This window comes from Leuresthes tenuis, unplaced genomic scaffold (assembly GCF_036924035.1).
Source record: "Leuresthes tenuis unplaced genomic scaffold, fLeuTen1.0.hap1 SCAF_11, whole genome shotgun sequence".
NCBI classification, from domain to species: domain Eukaryota; kingdom Metazoa; phylum Chordata; class Actinopteri; order Atheriniformes; family Atherinopsidae; genus Leuresthes; species Leuresthes tenuis.
Window position 1 is genome coordinate 16979856 of NW_027325365.1, and position 23828 is coordinate 17003683.

Consider the following 23828-nt stretch of genomic DNA (forward strand, 5'->3'; position numbering starts at 1 on the left):
TCAGTCTTTTCTTGTTTAAAAAAAAGATCTTTTCAATCTTAAGGAAAATATGATTTTTATGACACCGACACGCCAAAAGTCATAAGAAAGAGAAATGTACTATATCTTCATGAATTTTGGATTTTATAAAGCTACACAGTTATATTTGATATAATACCGATAAATGTTTTTTATAATGAGCTTTTGACGAGTTGCATTCGTATGACTGAATGATGCAGTTAATTTTTTTTGTCTTCTACTTGGAAAGAAATATCTGTTTCATAAATGTTTCCAAGCATTGCACAAGCTTTACTTTAGTTGTTTTTGCTTTTTTTTAAAAATGCCAATTAAAAAAAGCAGTCATTATATGTTTTAACTTTGAGTAAGCTGCTCCTGACTGCTGGGCACAATGTTTTTCTGTAAATGTATCTTCACGGCTCACATTAACAGATGTGAGGCTGCCCTCTGTTGGTTCATAGAGACTTTACTGTTGCACTCAGAACACGATACTGTGGGGAGTTGCACATTACAACGTACAACATTTTGAGGAAATGACAGCCCCTTATAAATTACGGTCATCATTACTCACATTTTGTGATATTCTGGAAGAGTGACTAAAATTTCATGTGAGTCGGCAAAAATGAAAAAAGCTTAAGAGGCATAAAAACAAACAAGCAAACAAACCCCCGAGGCACATTCGTTGCAGACAGAACAGATAGTTTGTTATTTTTCCACAGAGTGACAAATCTAAAGAGACTGATGACATTAAATGTTGAACTGAGTTTGGACAAACAGGAAATTTGAGTCTCTCCCAAGGACTTTTTAAAGCATATTTTGAGCATTGCTTTTCAGTAATCAGTGTAAAGTTGTCTAGCTCAAGGGTTAAGAAAACTGGAAGGTAGGCAGGCCTTTAAACTTCTTTGAGGTGAGCAGTTTATTTACAGTTCTCTCCATCACACACTTAGAAACACACACTCCAGCCTAAAATGAAGCTGCAAAACACATTCAAAACATATCACCTCCTAAGTCAAAATCTTACCGCCTATATACCCAATCGAATGCACACTCGTTCTGCTTTTTACTGTGCAATGACCCAAAAGGTCAGTTTATACAGTAACATCATTTCAAGCAAATCCAACAACATTTAGAAGCTAATTAAAAACTCAAATAGTCACCAAACAATGTGGAAAAGAAACCAGCTCTAAATATATCTATGGTGTCACTAAAACCTGAAGTCAGGAAGTGCTGGGCTGCCCACACACAAACACCACTGCTGAAAGAAGGGGGACAAAGGAAGGCAAAAATAATCTTAAATAACTGTAACATAATGGTAACACAAACAAACCTGGGATAGTATAGCAAGGTTACAATGGTGATGGTAAACTAAAGCAAAATAAGCAAATGCAAAACAAGGGCTGATGGATAAAGTCGACGTGTAAGAGACATGAAATCTCTCCCTTTTTATTACAATCACCATAAGAAAGACACAAAACCCACACAACTCTAATTCAAATGTTAAACCAACTGAATTTTCATCTTGCCTTGATAATACTTTTTCAGTTCAGCTAGCAGCTGTGGTGAAAACAGGGTGATCTGGGCTGTGCCGCAAGGATCTCAATGTCACTCGATACATAGAAATAAGTAGTGAATACAGTGTGTGCTCAATAATGTGACATGCTAAGCTGACATGACGCTTATATATATTTATGTAATTAAAAAGTAACGACAGCGACATTACGCACCATTTTGGAAGGTCTGTTGGTTAAAGCCTTGCAAACATGCTTAATGACGTGTGAAGCGTTTCTTACTGCCACAACATTTTTAAATAGAGTCCTTTTTTGTCTTTCGTGGTTATTGCACGCATAAGAAGACAACGTATGAGGTTCCCTCTTTCTTTAGAACATTATTCTCACTTCCTTTTTTCAACTCTCTGCATGTTAAAGCACAACCTTCTTCCCACAGTGATCTGAGCTACAGGAAACATTCACTCTATTCACTGGAGGATCCACGTCTGTGCTGTTCAATGTAAGGTTTTGTGGCTGCTGCTGATCAATAAATGCCAGACAGAGAAGACACATGGAAGCTGTGGTTGGTCTGTTGCTGCTGACAGTCTGTCATGGTAAGTTGGATTTCATCAATTCTTTATCAACTGTATCTGCAGCAGTGACACAAAACCCTCAACTTTTATCATATTTCATATTTTAAAAGCTTTAAAAGCTTTCTTTCTAATTGATTTGTCGTGTTTGGTGTTTTTAATTTGCTTATATTTGTTGTTTCTGGTGGTTAGCACCGTCACCTCACAGTGGGAGTGTTCTGGGTTCAACTCCCAGCTGGGGCCTTTCTGTGTGTTCTCTGTTATGTTCTCGATCGACCACATATGCCCTGTGTATGCGTGGGTTCTCTCCGGGTACTCCGGCTTCCTCCCACTGTCCAAAAAACGTGCATGTTAGATTAATTGGTGTCTCTAAATTCATCCCTAGGAGTGAGTGTGTGTGGTTGTTTGTCTTGTGGCTTTGTGATGGATTGCCAAACCTGTCCCGCCTCTTGCCCGATGACTGCAGGGAGAGTCTCCAGCTGCCCCTTGACCCAACAGTTGGATTAAGTGGGTATAGAAGATGGATGGATGGATGTCTCAATGGCAAATTCTGAGTTCATTTCCATTTGAATATGCACCTGAAATAAACGACAGAGATGTATTAGATACATGAAAATCTATTATAATCTGTTCTTCTCTGCAAGAAATTAAGTAGTGTAAATGTTTTCCAATTTTGGATGAACGGCATGATATTATTATTATCATAACTTCGGGAGGTAGTTAAATGATATAAAACACCAAATGGACTTCTTTTTTTTTCTTTCAAAAGGCCATGACAGAGTGACAATGAGGGAGCAAACATGAGCTTTTTCTCGAAGATTCATCTGACACAGACAGGGTCGCCCAGAAAACTCACTCGACCGCGGTCCCTGTCAGAATGAATATGCTTAGTAGTGGAGTTCCTCTTTATCATTTTTGTGTTTTTTAACTTGCAGGTGTGGAAACTTACTGTGATGGCAGACAGGATGGAGCTCAGTGTTATGGAGCTTTGGGAGAAGCTATGGTCCTGCAGCTGATGGACGACGCCTCAGAAATACCCAGATATGAGTGGAAAAAGGGAACATCATTAATATTAAATGGGAGAAGGAATAGTATTATAACTAATACCATTGGGAGCAGATCTACCTTCACTCCCGATAATGGAACGTTTAGAATCAGTAACCTAAACAGGACTGACAGCGGTGAATATACACTTACACTCTTTAATTCAGATGGACAGATGACAGCGAGTCGGACTCTACAGCTGTCTGTTCAAGGTAAATCAACATTTTTTTTCAGTTTGCTAAATTAAGTCATATTAACAGACACAAATCTTACATTCTATTAATAATCAATAAATTAATTTCATATTGTGTTTGTGTCTGATATCACTCTCTATTCTAATTAGAGACTGAAAATCTTTTTCTCAATGAATATCTACTTCTTCTTCTTTTTTTACGAACAGCCCAGTCGGCAATAATTGCAACAACTATTGTACTCGCAGTACTTGTGATTCTCTTAGCTGTTGGCTTGGCATTCGTCTTTGTTAAGAGGAGAAAACAAACCCCCAAAGGTATGAATCAAAACCTTTTATCCTGGCATCCTGTGAAAATATGGAAAGAAAAGTTACAGCATATTACCGTTATTATGTGAAACGACTGCTCTGATAATTCATTGTTCATATTTATTAATTTAAAGTTATGTCACTCTTACCTGCTCCTCAGTAGAGGAAGAAAATGGTGAAGAAAATGGCGAAGAACTGACGTACGCTGACGTCCGGGTGGTGCAGCGGCAGGAGAGGCGAGTGGAGAAAACGGAGGAGGTGGAGTATGGCCAAGTCAAATTCAAACAGCAAACTCAGTAGACCAAAGCTGCACATCTCTGTCAGATCAGGCTGGAAAGGCAGGGGATTGATTGTGTTCAGTGTTTTTGCAAGGACTGCAGCCCAGAGGGCAGCTCGAGGGGGGAGTCAATGAAAAGATGTCCCAATTCAACACCAGTGTTATGATTTTCACTTGACTTTTGTGATACATGCCTGTCTGTGTTATACGCTTTACCTGCTACCTCTAATAGAGGCACGAGTAGTAGCTCTGGAAGGAGCTTTATGTTTACTGAAGCAGCAACTCATGTTTGACTCATTGACTTCAAGTGATACAATTAGCATTTACTTGGCAAAAAAACAAACATTTAAAATGTAAAAGGCCTAATGTAAAAATATACAGTTTAATTTTTCTGCCATGATACTCTCCAGGTACCGAGGCAAATTATATCGTTAACACAGATTTGTTGGCAATGCAATTAAATATTCATCTGTGAAAATAACTCATTTGGTGTTTTTTTTTGTTGCTTTTGTACAGCTACTCTGCTGTGTTATATCATCACATTTCTGTGTTCATTTGCATTCATAAACATAGCAACTCTGTGTGTGTAATCCATGACTTACAAATGTACAAATGTTTACTTAGAGAGAAATGGTTAATGGCGTCGTCTTTAAGGGTACGAACAAACTATCTGCATGGCTGTTTTGATTAGAGGACTTGCTTTTTTTTTCCCTTCACTGGTCAAAATTAAGTGGAGGAGAATTAAGAATTAAGGATGTACACATTACTCAAGTGGAGCATCTGTAGATGAGTCTTTTTTACAACAGGTGCATTTATGATAACATACATCCAATCAATATGTAGCCTATTGTACACCGTCAATGTAGACGAGTAGAGCTACTGTTACAGCATGACCTGGACATTTAACTAGACCGCTGTTCTTGCCCCAGTTTACATGCAAGGGGGTGTTATTGAATTATAAATCCAGGTATGTCCAATGCTGTGACCCCGTGGACTGCTGCGGACTGCTGCCTCTAACTTTCTCTGTGGAAAATCATTGTACATGCAAGTAAAGCCGAATTCACTGCACGGACGTCTTTAAACCACTTGAATGGAGATTTTGACAGATTATATTCAGAATCAGGATTCTATTGGAGCCGAGTGACAGTCTCGAATGACTTTAAGTGACAGCAAGCCTACACATTCTCTTAATCAGTTGATTTTTTTTTAGTCACATTTTCTGAAGTTCGTGAAAAATCGTGAATTGAGAGCAGCTTTACTGGAAATTCGGTTATTGTGTTTTTTGCAAACAGATGGCGCACTGGAACATGCGCAGTCCATTCACGTCCTGTTGAGAGTAAACAGTACTGGGTGGGTTCATAGTATTTTGGTCAGACTAACAAGTTTGAATGCATTTTAAAAATTAAGGTTTTGGTAAGACTAGCACAATAATTTAATCTTTTTCTGGTGTGATGTAAATGTGCTTATTGGGTCTGCTCTTTGTCTCTTCACTGGTGCACCAACCGGAAAAAAGTTATGACAAGCGGCAAGTGAGGTGTTATCTCTGAAATGGAGGAAAAACATTTGCTAGCCCTGTTTAAACCAACCACGATCTGCCAAGGTGATGAAGGTTTATTCATGTGACTTAGGATATAAAAGTTACAGATATATAAAACATGACCAGCACTTTCTATTTCCAAAGACTTCCGATTTCCCTCACTTCTCAAAATGGCCTGACTTATTCAAAAAGATGAAATACATGCTCCTGGCTTTTAAAAATCTACTGTGAACTAAATAATTCGCTAATAAAAATCAAATGATTGTCCATCGCATATTTTTCCTCCTCATCCATCATAGTCCAGGTTATGGTGTCATTATAGTCTACAGTGGGTGACTGAGAATTTGTTTTCAGCATTTTAGTCTTGAAAAGATTCCCAAAGAACAGATGTTCAACTGTTTTAGCATCCGAGTCGCAAAACACACAATTGTTTTTGTCAGTAAAGCATAAATACCATCCATCTCCTTCAAATGAACGTGTCTTGTTTCTGATGGAATAGGTACACTCAGTTATCCAGTTCTAATCCTGAGACATAACCTCTCTAGGGCCATCTTTGATTTGGTATTTCTTCTTTAATTGGCAAGGGGAAAACTTCAGTGCGGAGCGCACCTCTTCCACAACTTTGTTTTCTCCCAAATTATCCATGAGAAAATAGGATAGCATGCCTCTTACCACGTTCATCATTGTTTTTTGTAAAGCACTGAGTAGCACTGTGTGCACTTCGTGTTAAATGAAACAATTCATTTTTCCCTTTAGTGCAAAGATACAAAGGATCAAATGCCTCCCTCCAGCCAGTGACAAAGAAAGCAAGATTTAGATCACAGATTGTATGGAGTGAAAGTCTGTTTATGAATTAGTTTCCTGTACTGGCTGACGATAAAATGTTGACAGCTTGATAGGAAGTCACACAGAATTGATCAGAAACTTGAGAAAGAATACTAAACCAGAGGCACTCACCGTTTTTATGCCTTTTGAAACCACAGTATTTTTATCATTGAATTCCTCGCTTCAAAGTAAAGATAACCACACATGATGACTGATCTTCTTCATCAGAGAATAAACACTTTTCACACATCGCATGCGTCAGTGAAGCCTTCAGTCAAACCAGACAGAGCTGTGTGGTCATGGAGGTGGGTCTCAGCTGGCGGAGAGCAGCTGCACTCAAATGTGGCACACCACAATTTTCACAGGTATCTCTCAGGGTGCTTGTAGTGGTGTGCAGTTGCACCTCTGGTCCACGACTGCGGTCGAACTGCTGGAACAGAGAAGAGTGTGCAAGCAGGCATCCGTCTCTCTTTGCGACCAATTGAAGCCTAAGAGGGTACAACAACTGTAAATGTAACAAAAACTAATAAAAACGCTTTCACCCTCATGTTGTGTTCTGGTCAAATTTAAAAGTTTTATCTCTGAAAAGGGTAGTTAATTTGTTCAGACTGACATAAGATTATATGTCTTTGTCCACAAAGAGTCTTTAAATACACAAAATAAATAAATAATTTGCACACAATTTTGGGTTTCGTTTAGCTTTTGTACACGCTTGATGTTCCCTGTCAAAAATGACCGGACATTAGAAATGCATGGGGGAGACTACAATTAGTGTAAAAAACTGAGCTCAGGTACATCTTCATTGGTCAGACTGACACACACACACACACACTCACACACAAACCTTGGGTTCCCTGGCAGCCGCTACAGGAACCTTTGCCCAGTAGAGTCTTTATTCCACACGACAGTGTTGGCAGTTCTCACAGATGGTTGTAATATAGTTTCAATAATATTACTATGTTATGAGTTGTAGGTGTCAGTTTTCCTCTTGTGTTATAACTTTACTCATAAAACTGTTCATATATGGCTGGATTATACATTTCAATGTATATTTTGTTACACTTTAGATTATTCGTTCTATATATATATATACATATATATCTAGACGAGGTAAAGAAGGAAGAGAATACTGACAGTACATTACTTCCTCTTCTAACATCTCCTAATATAGTGTGAAAGCTTTTCTTCTAAGACTGACCGGGAAACATTTCTCAGTGAAGAGCAGAACACACGCACATATTGTGTTAGATGAAATTCTCTGGCAGCTGGTGATTAACACCTAAACAGCAAAGAGACATGGAAGCTGTGATTGGACTGTTCTTGCTACTGGGAGTTTCTAATGGTGAATTGTTCAACTTTATTCACATGCCACTCTGTTCTGTTAGTTCTGCTCTCTCTGATTTCTGTTGTCTTGCTGTTCTTCTGTTAGCTCTCAAGATAGCTCATAGCTGTGTTGCAGAAAAAGTGTTTTATTGTCATATTTGAATAGAAGATAGTTCATTTGCAGATGCTAGTAGTCTGCGTCACATCAAATATTTTGTGGTGAAAACTGAATTTGTGTTATACTCGCTTTAATGTAACTTTTAAATGTAACATTTTATACCCTTTTTTATTCAACTATTTGACACAATTTTCTGAGGTCTCATTGGTCTCATAGAGCATGAGACAGGTTCTGATCCACAGGCGTCAAACCAATGTCCCGGTGTAAACTCACAGAGAAGTTTTAACCAGCTGGCTGTCAGGGATAGTGTCGCAAAGATACTAATACACAGTATAGATATATTTAACAGATGTATAATTGCAAATAATGCACTTTCATTCAAATAAAAGATGAGGTAAGTTGTTTTGTTCGGTTATGTACAGACTTGCGGATTGTGTGGAGGAGGAGTGCATGATGTAGTTGATGCGCAACAGGCGGTCAGCAGAACAGAAGAGCAAACACGTATCTATATTGGGGCGGTGCACAACATGAAATGCAAGCCAGGCGTGAGACAGAGTTCTCACACTGTTTATGACATCACCAAAAGTTAATGTTGTCTCTGGCTCTGCCTGAGCTGTGTGCACGCTCCTCAGCTAAGCTGCAGAAAACTGCCACTGTGTTATTTTGATTAAGATGGACTTTACTGTATCACTCGTTTAATGTAAAAAGAGACAATAAGTTAAAGTTTTGGATCAAACCCTTACTCCTTGCCAATGTCTTGCTTCTTTCCATAGATGGACACACAAGCTTTTTTTTTTTTTTTTTTTTTTTAAGTAAGCGAGAGAGTAAGATCAAAATCTGACTGCATTTATGAAAACAACCTTATATTAACTTAGAATAATGTTATTAATGTTGTTAATATGGATATGGATTAATTATATAGTTTATTAGATTGGTTGTGTCAGGAAGGGTTTCCGGTTTAAAACGTGTGCCAAATCAATTATGCGAGATCGACGCGCTGAGGATATTTGTAATAAAGGGAGAGGCAAAAAGAAGAAGTAGAAGAAGCACACACAAACACGCATGCTCAGATCCACTGCACCTATCAGACAGAGACATGGAAAAAGGAAAAAGCCTCGTTGGGGGGCCGACCACACTGAGAGGGCTCCTGGCCCACGACCACAGGGAGCGCAGTCCCGACTCGGGCAGACAAGAGACCCCTCACCAGAAAAGAAAGAGCAGGATAGAACCAGGTGGGACTGAATTAAGGGAGATCATAGTTCAGTGAATTATGAAGGAGAGATGGTGAGGATGAACAGGCAGAGAAAAGAAAAACAGAAGCGAAAGACAGGAGGGATTTTTAAGGTTTCATTTTCCATTAATAACATTATTCTAACTGAATATTAGGTTGTTTTGTTAAATGCAGACAGATTTTGATCTTACTCTCTCACCTGAACCTGGGGGTTGCTTGTGTGTCCTTCAGTGAGCAAAGAGCGAGGGTTTGATCCAAAACTTTATTTTCATTGTCTCTTTTTACATTAAATGAGTTATACAGCAACTGTGTCACTGACAGCTGGTTAAAACTACTATGCGGATTTACTGGGGCACAGCTAATATATACTGTGGGGTGTGTCTGACACCAATGGGGTTTAAGCATAGTGCCTCAGTACTGTTTTGACACCTCTTTGTCTGTTAACATTAATTATTAATTATTAACCCTGCGTTTTGGTGAGGTCACTGGCTGGTGGTAGATGCAAGATGGATGCTCACTAGCACAGCTGCAATAGGACATATGCAAGGGAGGCTGGCTTCACCATTCTAGTGGGGTGGATGTGAGCAATCGAGGCTTTGCAGAGGAGGTGTAGTGAACTTCAGGAGTGACAACTCTTTTGAAATGAAAATTGGCTCACTGAATGAGGAACTTTAAACAAAGGGGAACTAAAAAAAAGTGCCAGAGTTGTGTTTTGGGGAAGTTTCACAATTTTTGGTGCCTTCAGACACCCTAATAGATCCACCAGAGAACAGAAAAGAGGTTTTTTTTCCATATTTTGTCTCCTTGAAGGGTAAATGTTGCAGCGATTTGCTGCAACTTGCGGGCAGTCTCACAAAAATGCAGAACAATCTGGGGCCTGTACAATGAAGCAGTGCTGATGACTTATTAAAGTAACCTCAGGTTCAACTCTGGATTTTCAGTATCATGAAACTTATTCACTTCTTCCCAGGTTGTATCACCATGGTGATTTACTTTGGATAACTAACATGCCCCAGAGCAAGTTAGGCTTCAAGATAAGAGATAAATACACAGAAAAACACCTCCCAACCGATCACTTCTCTTAGAAAATGAAAAGATGAAATAGACGTAGACTATGTGCATTACTGGAAAAGTATCTGTTCATTTCCTACTGGAGTCAAAGACTGATTACGCAGTTTGAACTTCACCCAGAAGCATCTTTGTTAGAAATGTGTCAGCCAAATGGAATGTTTATGGAGCCTAAAACAGGGATTGATTCCTCTGAAGCTTGTTTCTGCTGACTTTAAAAAGAATTGCATCTAACATTTCTTACTTTATTTATCAAAATCATAGCTAGAATATAAAATATTTCCATGCCCTTTTCTCATTTGTCATATGAGTGTGCGGTGCACCAAATTCACAAGATTGATGTCTGCATGTTCATATTCATATCCACATACATCTTATGAAGTGTTGTGAAGTGAAATTAATTCAAATGATTCAAATCAACTTAGACATTTACGAAAAGACCACTGAATGTTTTTCAATTGCAATTATGTTTGTTCTATTGGGCTGTTTTGAGTAAAATCATTTAGAACAGCTAGTGTGTAATCTAGATAGAATAAGACTAAAACTTTGATAGATACTTCCAGTCTGAATGAGGCAACTGGGCTTCGATGCTATTCGTGGTTTTTGACACTTTGTTCTTTTTGTGGTTGTGTGTTTGTTTTTTTTTTGTTTTTTTGTGTCTGTTTTCTCATCACATATCTGCATGATGCTCAGTTGTACATGATAGATGCCTGTTTGTACAGGGAGGTCTGATGAAGACATAATTAAATCAAACACACTATTTCTGTTTTCCTATTATATTTGTCTATTGTTAAGAGATGACCGTAATCATGTTAGATCTTAAACTCTCAAATGTAAAATGATTTTACTTGTTGCTAAAAACAGCCATTTTTCCTAAATTTGCAGGTGTGGAAACTTACTGTGATGGCAGACAGGATGGAGCTCAGTGTTATGGAGCTTTGGGAGAAGCTGTGGTCCTGCAGCTGATGGACGACGCCTCAGAAATACCCAGATATGAGTGGATAAATGGAACATCAGTAATATTAAATGGGAGATGGAATATTATTATAACTAATACCATTGGGAGCAGATCTACTTTCACTCCCGATAATGGAACACTGAAGATCAATGACCTGAGAAGGACTGACAGTGCTGAATATACACTTACACTCTTTAATTCAGATGGACAGGGGACAGGGAGTCGGACTCTACAGCTGTTTGTTCAAGGTAAACAACTTTGTTCCACCCAGTAAATGAAGTCACACTGATGGACCTAAATCTGAGATTGAATTTATAATCTATATAATACATGTTATTTTCTTCATATTTTGGTATTTGATGCCTTCTCTGTTCTTCAGTAAAATCTATAAAAACCAACATGTTATCATGTTTAAAGTCACGTGTGTGTTTCTCTCAGCTCCTGTGTCCTCTGTCCAGCTGGTCTCTGAGTGTCTGTCCCAGGGACAGATGAAGGTGTCCTGCTCCTCTGAGGGAGGGGACAGTCCTCAGTACAGCTGGACTCTGGATGGACACACTCTGACAGACACTGAGCTCCTCTCTGGAAGTAAAGAGACTAACATCATCACTCTGAAACAGCACGTGTCAGGACGTCTGGTCTGCTCAGTCAGGAATCACATCAGTTCTGTCTCCAAAGAACAGATTATATCTGTCTGTAGAGGTAAGAAAGAACAACAATTAAATACTTTTTACTGCCCACAAATGATTTTTTTTATTAGTTTGTTTCAATAAATGTTTCTTATTAATGAACAATTCCATACTACAGTGGGCACTTGAAGCCAGTGCAGCCTGTAGGTTGAGGAAGGAGCAGCTCCATATAGTCATTATCAGTCATCCACCAACACATCATGTTGGCCTTACTCATGTTTATAGAAGTAAGTCTTAGATTCTTAGACCAGAACATTTTTAATAAATTAACTTGTAAATGTTATATAGCTCATGGATGTAGTTATGTTTCACTCAGTAAATGAACCTCCACCTTTGAGGAGAGTGTGATCATAATATCTCTAGAAATCAACTTATTGTCATTGTGCTGCCATATTTTTTGTCTTTATGACTTTTGCACATTGGTTGATCTCTTTTTCCCTTTAATAACTATGAACATTTCTGAGATGAACTCCTTGTGAACGTGCACTGAAAGTAAAGACAATCACTGTGTACTGTATATGACTACAGGATTTAATATATAAAGGTTTACATTAAAGTAGGTAAACATTTCTGTTGATGAATTTATGAAACCACAAGATCAGTTATTTTCAATAACTGGTGTATATCAGTTGTGCTAAATCATATTTATTACAAGACTGTGTTTTTCTTTTTAGAAAAATACTACAGCTGGAGGTTCTCAGACATTTGTGCACAAATTCTGAAAGCAGATAATTTTGAATCATGTGTTTGAATATACTTAGAACTTTTTCTGTTTTTTTTAATGTATGTATGTGTGTGTTTCTATAGGTACGTATGTATTTATCAGAATTTGATGACTGTTTAACATAAACACCTAAAAACTGACATTTTTACTTTTCATGGAATAGGGTGAGTGTTATTAATAACCACAACAGTCCCGAGTGTCTCTTTAAAAAGTGTCAGAGTTGCTCCTGACAATAGTGTGTGTGTGTGTGTGTGTGTGACAGATGCAGCAGGAACTGCAGCAGCGCCATGAAACTGAAGCAGCTGGAAAAAAGAGAAAATTACAAGTGAATGCTAAATTTTGCTCCAGCAGTTTTCCTGCTGTGATGTTAGAAAGTCCTTTGTGAGAGAAATGGGTCATACAGCAAAAGTAGCTGTTAGTTGAACTCTGTTTTCTCATCACAGATCTGCATGATGCTCAGTTGCAGATGATAGATGTCTGTTTGTACAGGGAGGTCTGATGAAGACATAATTAAAGCAAACACACTATTTCTGTTTTCCTATTATATTTGTCTATTGTTAAGAGATGGCCGTAATCATGTTAGATATTAAAGTCTCAAATGTAAAATGATTTTACTTGTTGCTAAAAACAACCCTTTTTCCTAAATTTGCAGGTGTGGAAACTTACTGTGATGGCAGACAGGATGGAGCTCAGTGTTATGGAGCTTTGGGAGGAGCTGTGGTCCTGCAGCTGATGGACGATGCTTCAGAAATAACCAGATATGAGTGGAAAAAGGGAACATCATTAATATTCAATGGGAGAAGGAATATTATTATAACTAATACCACTGGGAACAGATCTGCCTTTATTCCCGATAATGGAACACTGAAGATCAATGACCTGAGAAGGACTGACAGTGATGAATATACACTTACATTCTTTGATTCAAATGGACAGGAGACAGGGAGTCAGACTCTAAAACTGTCTGTTGAAGGTAAACAACTTTGTTCCACCCAGTAAATTAAGTCACACTGATGGACCTAAATCTGAGATTGAATTTATAATCTATATAATACATGTTATTTTCTTCATATTTTGGTATTTGGTGCCTTCTCTGTTCTTCAGTAAAATCTATAAAAACCAACATGTTATCATGTTTAAAGTCACGTGTGTGTTTCTCCCAGCTCCAGTGTCCTCTGTCCAGCTGGTCTCTGAGTGTCTGTCCCAGGGACAGATTTGGGCGTTCTGCTCCTCTGAGGGAGGGGACAGTCCTCAGTACAGCTGGACTCTGGATGGACACACACTGACAGACACTGAGCTCCTCTCTGGAAGTAATGAGACTAACATCATCACTCTGAAACAAAACGTGTCGGGACGTCTGGTCTGCTCAGTCAGGAATCACATCAGTTCTGTCTCCAAAGAACAGATTATATCTGTCTGTAGAGGTAAAACTGTAGAATTATGCACTTTTCTTGACAGCAGTTTGTTATAACCTTGGATGGTTAATAATGCACGCACCCTTTGAACGGTTAATAGACTTTACTTAACGTCTGCAACAGCACCCATATACAGGTAGCATCTCACAGGTAGCAGCACAGAACAACCGGGGGGGTGACACCTCCAAGAGCTCCTGGGGGTCCCTGGGTTAATTGATCAAGGTTCCGGGGTGCAGTACCCTTATAACACAGTGACACAGTCTTTCGCTTATTCCAATACAACAATGTTAATCTCAACAGTGTATTATACTAATTTTTATAGAGAAACCATAACTCGTATCTTATAACAAGACTGAGATCATAGGAGCACTTGAAATAGACTTTTCTGTTCAACATTTTTATCTTTAACTGTAATGTCTTGCAACTGTCTTCTGTCACATGTTGTCTGAACAGATCACTCCCTGCTCACATGCGGTTTGCTGTCAGTTGCTGCTGTTGTTTCATTTGTTGGGATCGGCGTCTATTTCAAGTGGAAGAAGATCAAATACGAGAAGGCTGAAGAGTCGGCTGCACCGCGCAGAACTGAGAAATCAGAGGATTCTTCAGTGACTGAACTGAGGAGTTTGCCTGATTGATAACAGCTGTGTTCAGATGTCTCTCCTCAGTGTGTTGACATTTTAGCAGCTCAGTCTCATGTAAACATTACAAGGAAAAATGCCATCTCAGAATAGCGGCTCTGCATTGTAACCTGCTTTCATGTCTGAACCAACAGAAATGATCACTGCACTGCTTTTTTACCAGAGGTTACTCTATACCCGGCCCTCTTATGAGGAGATGTTTGCAGTGAATTTACAGATTATAAGAGAATAATCAGAGTTGTTTTTACTTTGCTTTCTTCTGTTTCTTTTGAGTTTGTCTGATTGTTCATGTGTTTTCAGATGTCTGCTCTTAGTGTCTTGAGACGTGAGTGCCAAACAAGAAAAGATTATCCCAATAATAGTGTATGCATTTAACCTCCTTTTATTAACATCATTAAATTCATGAAGAAAGACTAGATTTGGTCAAACCGATTAAACAAACTCAAATTATCAATACACTGCTGCCCTTAGAGTGGAGTCTATGATAACTTTCAAATCTTCCTGTTATGAGAAGCTATTTGCTGTAAAATGATATTGTTGAAAAATGTTGTGTTTTTCTCTGTGTTTTCCTTCGTTGCAAAAAAACCTTTCAGATTTAGTCCTAAATGTGTCTTTTGTTGGACTGTAGGTCTGCTCCAGGTCTGAAGGTCTCAAGGTCTACTCACATTTAAGACTAAATCTGATGTGTTTTTTTGCTGTATATTTAAAAAAGAAATGTCTATAGCAGAATATGACTTTACAAGCAGCTTGTATGCTATGATTTCGTAGGCAACCAAAGGTTTTATATGTATATAAATGTTCTAAATGGTCATGTTTTTCCTTTTCATATACTATAATGATGTATTTCAATACCTGTAATCATTCAATTTGTAGTGAACATTTGACATTTTCCAGACATATGCACAAATTTTTAAAGATGTCATTGATTTTTCTATTCCCACGGTAAAAAGTAACTTTTTCACCCAACATCAACATCATTTGTAAACATCACACATTGAACTGTACCTGTTACATTATAAGCTTTCATTTAGTTGCCCGATTGTTGAGTTATTGTTGCAAGTAACAGTTGAATCGGCTACAATCAGATTGTACTTTTGCACTTTTGATAAATGCTGAGTATCATTTTTGCTTTGAATAAAACATTTTGACTCATTGGTTGATGTGATATTTCCTGCTGCTGGTTTGTAGAGACTTTACTATCATACTCACCACTTTACACTGAAATATACACAAAACAACTGTTAGTTGTTGCCTTACAAAAATGAGTCACGGGTATGAAATGGGCATTTTTAGTGCAAACGTCTTGGTATCTTATGAAAATTGATACAACCTGCTGAGAGGACACACAAACTCTTTTCTGAAATACAAATAAGCAGTTTACAGGTAAACTATCTTAGTTCAGTAAATGCACATTTTTCATTGTTTATGGCCCACACACTTGTCAGGGACTGATGTCAGGTTCTTTAATTGTTTTTACTCTGTAACTTTGCTGTTAATTTGTCCTGTCTGTTGAGCGGGTCGATGAAAGTGAAAAACAGCAGACAACAGCTTCCAGATAATTACAGAAAAACATAAACTATCACATTTGTCACAATATTATAGCAGAATGTGTTAAAAAGGGACTGTGAGATGGAAAAAGAAGGCCATGACAGTGTTGTATTTGATTAATCAGTTTATTCATTAATTAATCAATTCATCAATGGGCAGGAGGACGCTCTATTGATCTCACACTATATTTTCTATTCAACTCTCAGCGTAGCGAAACAGAAATAAGGAAGAAAGGATGTTGACACGAGACATTAGCATTCGTGGTTACTTCTTTAAATGGAAGCTGAAGCGAAGCTGAGACATTTCACACAGTTAAGTGTTAGATTTATGTGAAAGATGCTAGTTATCAGCCAGATAACTGAACAGTAAAGAGACATGGAAGCTGTCTTTGGAGTGCTGTTGATGCTCCTCGGAGTCTCTCACGGTGAGCTGGTCATCATTTTCTTTCTGTCATTTTGTTTTGCCTGTTTAATGATACAATTGATGGAAATTTGTTTTTACTAAATGTAGTTTACTTAGATCCTTTTTTTTTCTTTTAGGAGAAGTGGTGCAGAATAGTTTTCATACTGTCATATAGCTCAGCATGAACATGATCACTGTAACTGCATACAATGCCATATAAGGATTTTCTGGAAGAAATATATTGTGAAGTGGTGATATTTTCACTTTTCTTATTAAAAAAAAATGCAGGCGTAAAAACTTACTGTGATGGCAGACAGGATGGAGCTCAGTGTTATGGAGCTTTGGGAGGAGCTGTGGTCCTGCATCTGATGAACGACGCCTCAGAAATACCCAGATATCAGTGGAAAAAGGGAACATCATTAATATTCAATGGGAGAAAGAATAGTATTGTAACTAATTACATTGGGAGAAGATCTGTCTTTATTCCCAGTAATGGAACACTGAAGATCAATAACCTGAGAAGAACTGACAGTGATGAATATATACTCACACTCTTTAATTCAAATGGACAGGAGACAGAGAGTCGGACTCTAAAACTGTCTGTTGAAGGTAAACAACTTTGTTCCACCCAGTAAATTAAGTCACACTGATGGACCTAAATCTGAGATTGAATTTATAATCTATATAATACATGTTGTTTTCTTCATATTTTGGTATTTGGTGCCTTCTCTGTTCTTCAGTGAAATCTATAAAACCAACATGTTATCATGTTTAAAGTCACATGTGTGTTTCTCTCAGCTCCTGTGTCCTCTGTCCAGCTGGTCTCTGAGTGTCTGTCCCAGGGACAGATGAATGTGTCCTGCTCCTCTGAGGGAGGGGACAGTCCTCAGTACAGCTGGACTTTGGATGGACACATACTGACAGACACTGAGCTCCTCTCTGGAAGTAATGAGACTAACATCATCACTCTGAAACAACACGTGTCAGGACGTCTGGTCTGCTCAGTCAGGAATCACATCAGTTCTGTCTCCAAAGAGAAAAACATTTCTAACTGCGGTGAGTGAGGATGTGATGAAAAGATCTTCATGACTCTGATTATAATAATGACTCTGTGTATAAATTCTTGTTTTGTTTGTTCAAAGGCTTCATATTCATTAACTGCACTTCCGATGGAACACACATATCACAGTGGGTGTTTAAAGAAAATAACAGCCTGTGTATAGAACCAGCAACAACAGTCCCAACAACAGTTACACAGAGAACTGTGGGTAAGGAGACAGATTCAGTTAATCCCTCCACTATTAACACATCCTCCAATCAAACTGTGAGTCCAAGCACAGGAGATCTTTATTACAGTAAGTAAAAACTAACCAAGTAATTAAAGTGAAAAATAATCCAGCTCTAACCTGTTGCTATTCTTGTGTCTCTGAACAGATTCCTCCCCCCTGCTCATTTGTGGTTTGCGAGCACTTGTGGTGATTCTTCTGTTAATGGGTATTTTTCTCTTTTTCATCTGGAAGAAAAAGAAACATGAAAAAGCCGAAGGCTCTGCTGTGAATCCAGAGAACGCTGTGTTGATGCTTGAAATGAGAAGCTCTCCATCTTGAACCAACAACCAGTGTCTTTAACTGTGTGAAATCTCAAACATTCATCAAGCTGGAAACAGGATGATCCTCTTGAGAAAACATAATGTTTTTGCTTTTATAGAGGAACTATCTTATCTTTATAAGAATTGCATATGTTGGGTTTCTTTAACACTGTTTATTTTCACCTAATCAAATGACTTTTGCATCGTATTTACAGGCTTCAGGCGCTTGGTTTTATGAGTGATAGCTTTGTGTTGCTCTTATCTGATTATAGTTGCAAATGCTACTTTGCTGCCTTGTTAAGATTTAATTTATGTTAAACTTGTCCAAACACCGAAACGCAGAAGCTTTACTTTGGTTCAATCGTGTGTTGCGTGTATTTGAAAGTAGTCAGCAGTGTAATTTATCATTGATCTGTTTAAGAAGGCCACAGTATAACAGCTTCATCACAGGCTGTACTTGTGCTGAATGATGAGAGGCGAATGAAGCTTGAAGTTCATCGTCAGCATCAGCAGGTATAACTGTTTCTTCTGGTTAATTCTCTCTGTAAAAATGCAAATATTTATAGGAAATTATAATTAATGCAATTTGTACCATTATAACCATTGATCAACGCTTGAAAGTAGTGGTGTGTTGGCAAAATAGCTGAGCTACAAAACAGGAACATCAGAGAGGAAAAGCACGAGGGTGAAACCACTGTGGAGCAATAAAAGCATATTTTTCTTTCTTTATGGCTCGTACATTTGTCAAGGACCGATGTCAGGTTCTTTAATTGTTTTTACTCTGTAACTTTGGTGTTAATTTGTCCCGTCAGCTGAGCGGGTCGATGAAAGTGAAAAACAGCAGACAACAGCTTCCAGATAAATACAGAAAAACATAAACTATCACATTTATCACAATATTATAGCAGAATGTGTTAAAAAGGGACTGTGAGATGGAAAAAACTTTTATCTACATTTTTGTACTTAAGAAGTACTGATAGCTGTATATATTGAATTTATTAGGACAGTCTTTATTCTTAAGCAAAGAACACCAAGAAGGTCCCTGAAGACTTGAACACAAGTACAAACATCCACTGCAGAGTGTTAGAGTGTTTGCTCCCTCTGCTGCCGACTATCAGCATCACAATAAGTGACTGTTCCAGGCAGTGATGAACATGGAAATCAGGCAAACCGAAGGATGTAAAAGGAACATTTGTTCTGGACTTTTCAGAGACCAGGTAGCCAGTCTTAATGTTTATTCAGTTAAACTTTTGCTAATCAAGTCCATGCTTAAGATACAAAAAAGGTTTCTTCACTTCTCTACAACGATCCAGTGCATCTGTTTAGACAAAAAGTGTCTAAATCGATGTCTTAATCTTTTGGTTTTTTCTCTGTCACAGAAGCTGTCACACAAAGACATTGGTGTGTGTGTGTATGTGTGCGGTTGTGTGATGCAGTCCTTCTTTTCTTAGCATTCACCATGTTAAGCTTACTTCCCTTTTCATCTATGTGAACACAGCTTTGTCCTCCGAGGCTGCTCGCTAACAGGAGACATTTCACACTGTTCAATATAGAAATGTGTTTAGGATGTTTGATAAGGTTTTACTGGCAGCTGCTGATCAGCAAACACTGAACAGTAAATAATACACAGAGACGGTGATCAGACCATTGGTGGTGCTACTAGAAGTCTGTCAAGGGGAATAACTGAACTGTTTCACATGAGACAAAGTCAAAGTTTTATTTACTATTTTAACATGTTTGCTGCGATGGCATCAAATATAGTCAATAAATACAGTTTGACGTTAACCTCAGGGATTAAACCTACTTCAGATACTGTAAATCAGCTGTGGATATTTGTCTTTATGATGAAATCAGATCGAAATCTCACACATTCAAAAAGGTAGTTGGTTTCTTTTTATTCTAAATGTATCTTTTGTGTATTTTTTTTTTTTTTACTTTGGTTCTGCTTGTTATATTTGTTGACTTTTTTGAAAATAAGATTCTGAGTTCTGTTCTGAAAATTCACTTTAATAAATGCTAAATTTATGCCAGATGATTTGTTTTAGATATTACAGAAACATCAATGAATGAATCTCGGACACATTTCAGACATTTGCTTAATCCTATGATGACCTCTCTCTCTTTTTTTTTATTATATTTTGAATTTTCAAGTGTGTTTTATTTGATTTATAAGTTTATTAATTAATCAATTCATTAATGGGCAGGAGGACACTATTGTCAATTCAATTCAGTTTTATTTGTATAGCGCCAAATTACAACAAATGTAATCTCAAGGCATTTAAATAATATAGTCCAATTCAAGCCAGTTGAAATTCAATTCATTGTGATCACAATCCAATGAAATCCAAATAATTAATTTCAAAATAATCCAATTAATTCATGTAGAGCCAATTAAAAAACAGTATAGACTCAGGATGGGGAGCCATCCGCCTCGACCAGCTGGGGGGTTTGAGAGGACAGAAAAGAGGGGGGAAAACACCATAACACCATTCAAAGGATACCTGTTGGAACAGGGAAACACAAGTTAATAACCACAAAAATGTCACATGTACATAATATCATTTGAGAAATTAAACAGGGGGAAAAAGAGAGCAAAGTGAGGAAAGGTGTGACAGATGAGGTCCCCCAGCAGTCTAAGCCTATAGCAGCTTAACTATGGGATGTTTCAGGATCACCTGAGCCATTCCTAACTATAAGCTTTATCAAAAAGGAAAGTGTTAAGCCTAATCTTAAAAGTGGAAAGGGTGTCTGCTCCCTGGACATTTACTGGCAGCTTATTTCACAAGAGAGGGGCCTGATAACTGAAGGCTCTGCCTCCCATTCTACTTTTAGAAACTCTGGGAGCAACAAGTAAACCTGCAGTTTGGGAGCAAAGTGAGTCAAATGATAAATTCTGGTAAAAAATAACTCCAAGGTTCCTCAATGTAGAACTAGAAGCCAAGGAAATACCATCTAAAGTAACTATACAACTAGACAATTTCTCCCTGAAGCGCTCAGATCCAAAGAGAACAACTTCAGTTTTGTCTGAATTTAGAAGCAGACTGTTCTGAGTCATCCAGGTCTTTATGTCTTTAAAGGGGAACTCTGGTTTTTTTTTAACCTAGACCTTATTTCTGGCATGAAATACGTTTATGTACTCACCGAGAACAGTTGTCTATTGTTCTCACACTATTTTTTCTATTCAACTCTCAGTGTAGCAAAACAGAAATAAGGAAGAAAGGATGTTGACACAAGACGTTGGTCGTCGTGGGTACTTCTTTGAACGCAAGAGACATTTCACACAGTTAAGTGTTAGATTTATGTGAAAGATGCTAGTTATCAGCCAGATAACCAAACAGTAAAGAGACATGGAAGCTGTCTTTGGAGTGCTGTTGATGCTCCTCGGAGTCTCTCACGGTGAGCTGGTCATCATTTTCTTTCTGTCATTTTGTTTTGCATGTTTAATGATACAATTGATGGAGATTTGTTTTTACTAAATATTGTTTACTTAGATCCTTTTTTTTTCTTTTAGGAGAAGTGGTGCAGAATAGTTTGTCATATTTTATTTTACTGTCATATAGCTCAGCATGACCATGATCACTGTAACTGCATACAATGCCATATGAGGCATTCCTTACCACTACACGATGCCTTCCCTCTCCGAGTGAAATATGCAAAAGTCATATTTTCATGGCTGAACCTCAACTCAAAATTGTATCGTTCATCATTTTATACATATTTCCCCAGAAAACAAAATAAACGAAAAAAAAAAAAAGTTGATGTCTTTGGGTCTCAAAATACTTTTGATGTTCAACATTTAAAATTTTGTATAAAGATCAGCAAAGTGTCTCAGAAAATGGCCTGTGGTAAGACATCTAAAAACTTAGTGAGCTTCAGGCTGTTATCGGACTGCTTTCGTGTCACAGACACAAACCATTGTAAAAAAAACACATGAGACAAAAGAAGATGAACTGCCTGTTAGCAATCTCACGTTTTGAGTAGGTGTTGCTGCTTATTTGGATTGAAATTAATTTCAAACTACGTATTAAAGAATTTTAAAAAGCATGTTTTTTTCCTCATAATTACATGTTCAAACTTATGGTTATATATTTAATCCTTTTGAAATTTGATCCCATTATTTTATGGGATGGTCAAAGATACTCTTGTGCTTGATGACGGATGATAATATGATTCAAACATTGTTGTGGTACCTCTGGAAGAAATATAATGCTCTAAAGTGATGATTTTCTTTTCACTTTTCTTCAAAAAAAGTGTGTCTTTTACTGTGTGAAATCTGTGTGAAACAGGACGATCCTCTTGAGAAAACATGTTTTTGCTTTTATAGAGGAACTGGGCATTTTATCTTTGTAAGAATTGAACATGTTGGGTTTCTCTAACACAGTTTTATTTTCACCTAATCAAATGACTTTTGCATCGTATTTACAGGCTTCAGGCGCTTGGGTTTTATGAGTGATAGTTTTGTGTTGCTCTTATCTGATTGCAAATGCTACTTTGCTTCCTTGTTAACAACATTTATGTTAAACCTGTCAAAACACCAAAATGCAGAAGCTTTACTTTGGTTCAATTGTGTGTTGCATGTATTTTAAGTAGTCAGCAGTGTGATTTATCATGGCTCTGTTTAAGAAGGCCACAGTCTAAGAGCTTCATCACAGGCTGTACTTGTGCTGAATGATGAGAGGCGAATAAAGTTTGAAGTTCGTCGTCAGCATCAGCAGGTGTGACTGTTTCTTCTGCTTAATTCTCTCTGTAAAAATGCAAATATTTCATAGGAAACTAATGAAATTGGTACCATTATAACCATTGATCAACGCTGGAAAGCAGTGGTCTGTTGTAAAAAAAAAAGCTGAGCTACAAAACAGGAACGTCACAGAGAAAAAGTGCAAGGGTGAAACCACTGTGGGGAAGTACGAGTCTGAATATATACATTTAAAGAAAATTCCAGACATCCTCAGCCCCAAGGCGCCCCTTACCCTCTTGGGCAGTTTCAAGCCCAGGAATATGCACAACAAAACTCAATGTACTTTAAAACGAGTCAGACGCACACAGTTTTAGGGTTCTTCCTAAACCTCTCCAGTGTTGCTTTAGATTGGTCTTGAACATTGGTTGTCCAGGCTTTCTGTGTTTTTCAAAGCTATTATTAGCTTATTGGCTGCTTTTTCACCCATTTTCAGTCCAGTCCTGAAGTGTTTGTTTGTGAAGCCACTTAAGAGTGACCCATGAATCGTTCAGTTAAAAAAGGCACCTAACTCAAGGTATGAACCAACGTTGAGGCTACACATGACAGACAACTTAGCAAAGAACCCATGTTAAAGCCTTTCTGTAGCCTCTTTTTATTATTAGCAGACTGTCACAAAGACACATTTTGTTCCATTGTCTGTTGTTGCATCATCAAAAAAATGACAAAACTAACAAAGTTTGATAGACAAGAAATAACATGTTTGCATCGACAAGAGGATTCTCAAAGAGCTTTTAGCTGAAAATTTGGCACATTTGACAGGTTTGACAGGTTGAAAAAACTATCTACGGCAAATGAACAGTATGTGAAAGCCTTCCAGTTTAAAACAAAATTTTGAATGATGCACATTGATCAAATTTCTAACCCTAATCTGGAAACGTATCTCAGGATTACTTTTAGGAATTTATATTGCTGTTTTATTGAAAATAAGTATGACTAATATATGATTACTTACCCCCAAGGAAGCAGGTTCTCCACCACTGGCGGCCATGATGTTTTCTGATCAGGCTGATGAAACGATGAAAGATAGCCTGAACCAAATCATGTGATCTAGATGCTAATACCAGACAAGACTTTTGATACATGCTAACTCAATTAGTGAAAACCTCCCAGCACACCCCCTACAGGATGTTAAAGA

At 37.8% G+C, this 23828-nt stretch overlaps 2 protein-coding genes across 2 annotated transcripts; both read left to right on the forward strand.

Moving 5' to 3' along the window:
* The first annotated feature begins 1926 nt into the window (after window positions 1-1926).
* Window positions 1927-15571, forward strand: LOC140318126 (peroxidasin homolog). The gene is made up of 6 exons (XM_072395811.1): window positions 1927-2098; window positions 3010-3330; window positions 11393-11653; window positions 13017-13337; window positions 13528-13788; window positions 14233-15571. Exons 1-6 carry the CDS (start codon window positions 2056-2058, stop codon window positions 14412-14414), a joined length of 1389 nt encoding a protein of 462 aa, XP_072251912.1. The 5' UTR covers window positions 1927-2055; the 3' UTR covers window positions 14415-15571.
* Window positions 15572-16312: 741 nt separating this feature from the next.
* On the forward strand, window positions 16313-17974 carry LOC140317788 (uncharacterized). Its single transcript, XM_072395294.1, has 5 exons — window positions 16313-16389; window positions 16656-16976; window positions 17166-17423; window positions 17510-17722; window positions 17802-17974. Exons 1-5 carry the CDS (start codon window positions 16341-16343, stop codon window positions 17972-17974), a joined length of 1014 nt encoding a protein of 337 aa, XP_072251395.1. The 5' UTR covers window positions 16313-16340.
* The last annotated feature ends 5854 nt before the right edge of the window (window positions 17975-23828 follow it).

Excerpts from the sequence above, each read along its gene's own strand:
- LOC140318126 (XM_072395811.1), top strand. The coding sequence starts at position 2,056 with ATGGAAGCTGTGGTTGGTCTGTTGCTGCTGACAGTCTGTCATG. Across the intron at positions 3,331-11,392 it reads TCTACAGCTGTCTGTTCAAG|CTCCTGTGTCCTCTGTCCAG; the intron begins GTAAATCAACAT and ends TGTTTCTCTCAG. Across the intron at positions 13,338-13,527 it reads TCTAAAACTGTCTGTTGAAG|CTCCAGTGTCCTCTGTCCAG; the intron begins GTAAACAACTTT and ends TGTTTCTCCCAG.
- LOC140317788 (XM_072395294.1), top strand. The coding sequence starts at position 16,341 with ATGGAAGCTGTCTTTGGAGTGCTGTTGATGCTCCTCGGAGTCTCTCAC. Across the intron at positions 16,977-17,165 it reads TCTAAAACTGTCTGTTGAAG|CTCCTGTGTCCTCTGTCCAG; the intron begins GTAAACAACTTT and ends TGTTTCTCTCAG. Across the intron at positions 17,424-17,509 it reads GAAAAACATTTCTAACTGCG|GCTTCATATTCATTAACTGC; the intron begins GTGAGTGAGGAT and ends GTTTGTTCAAAG.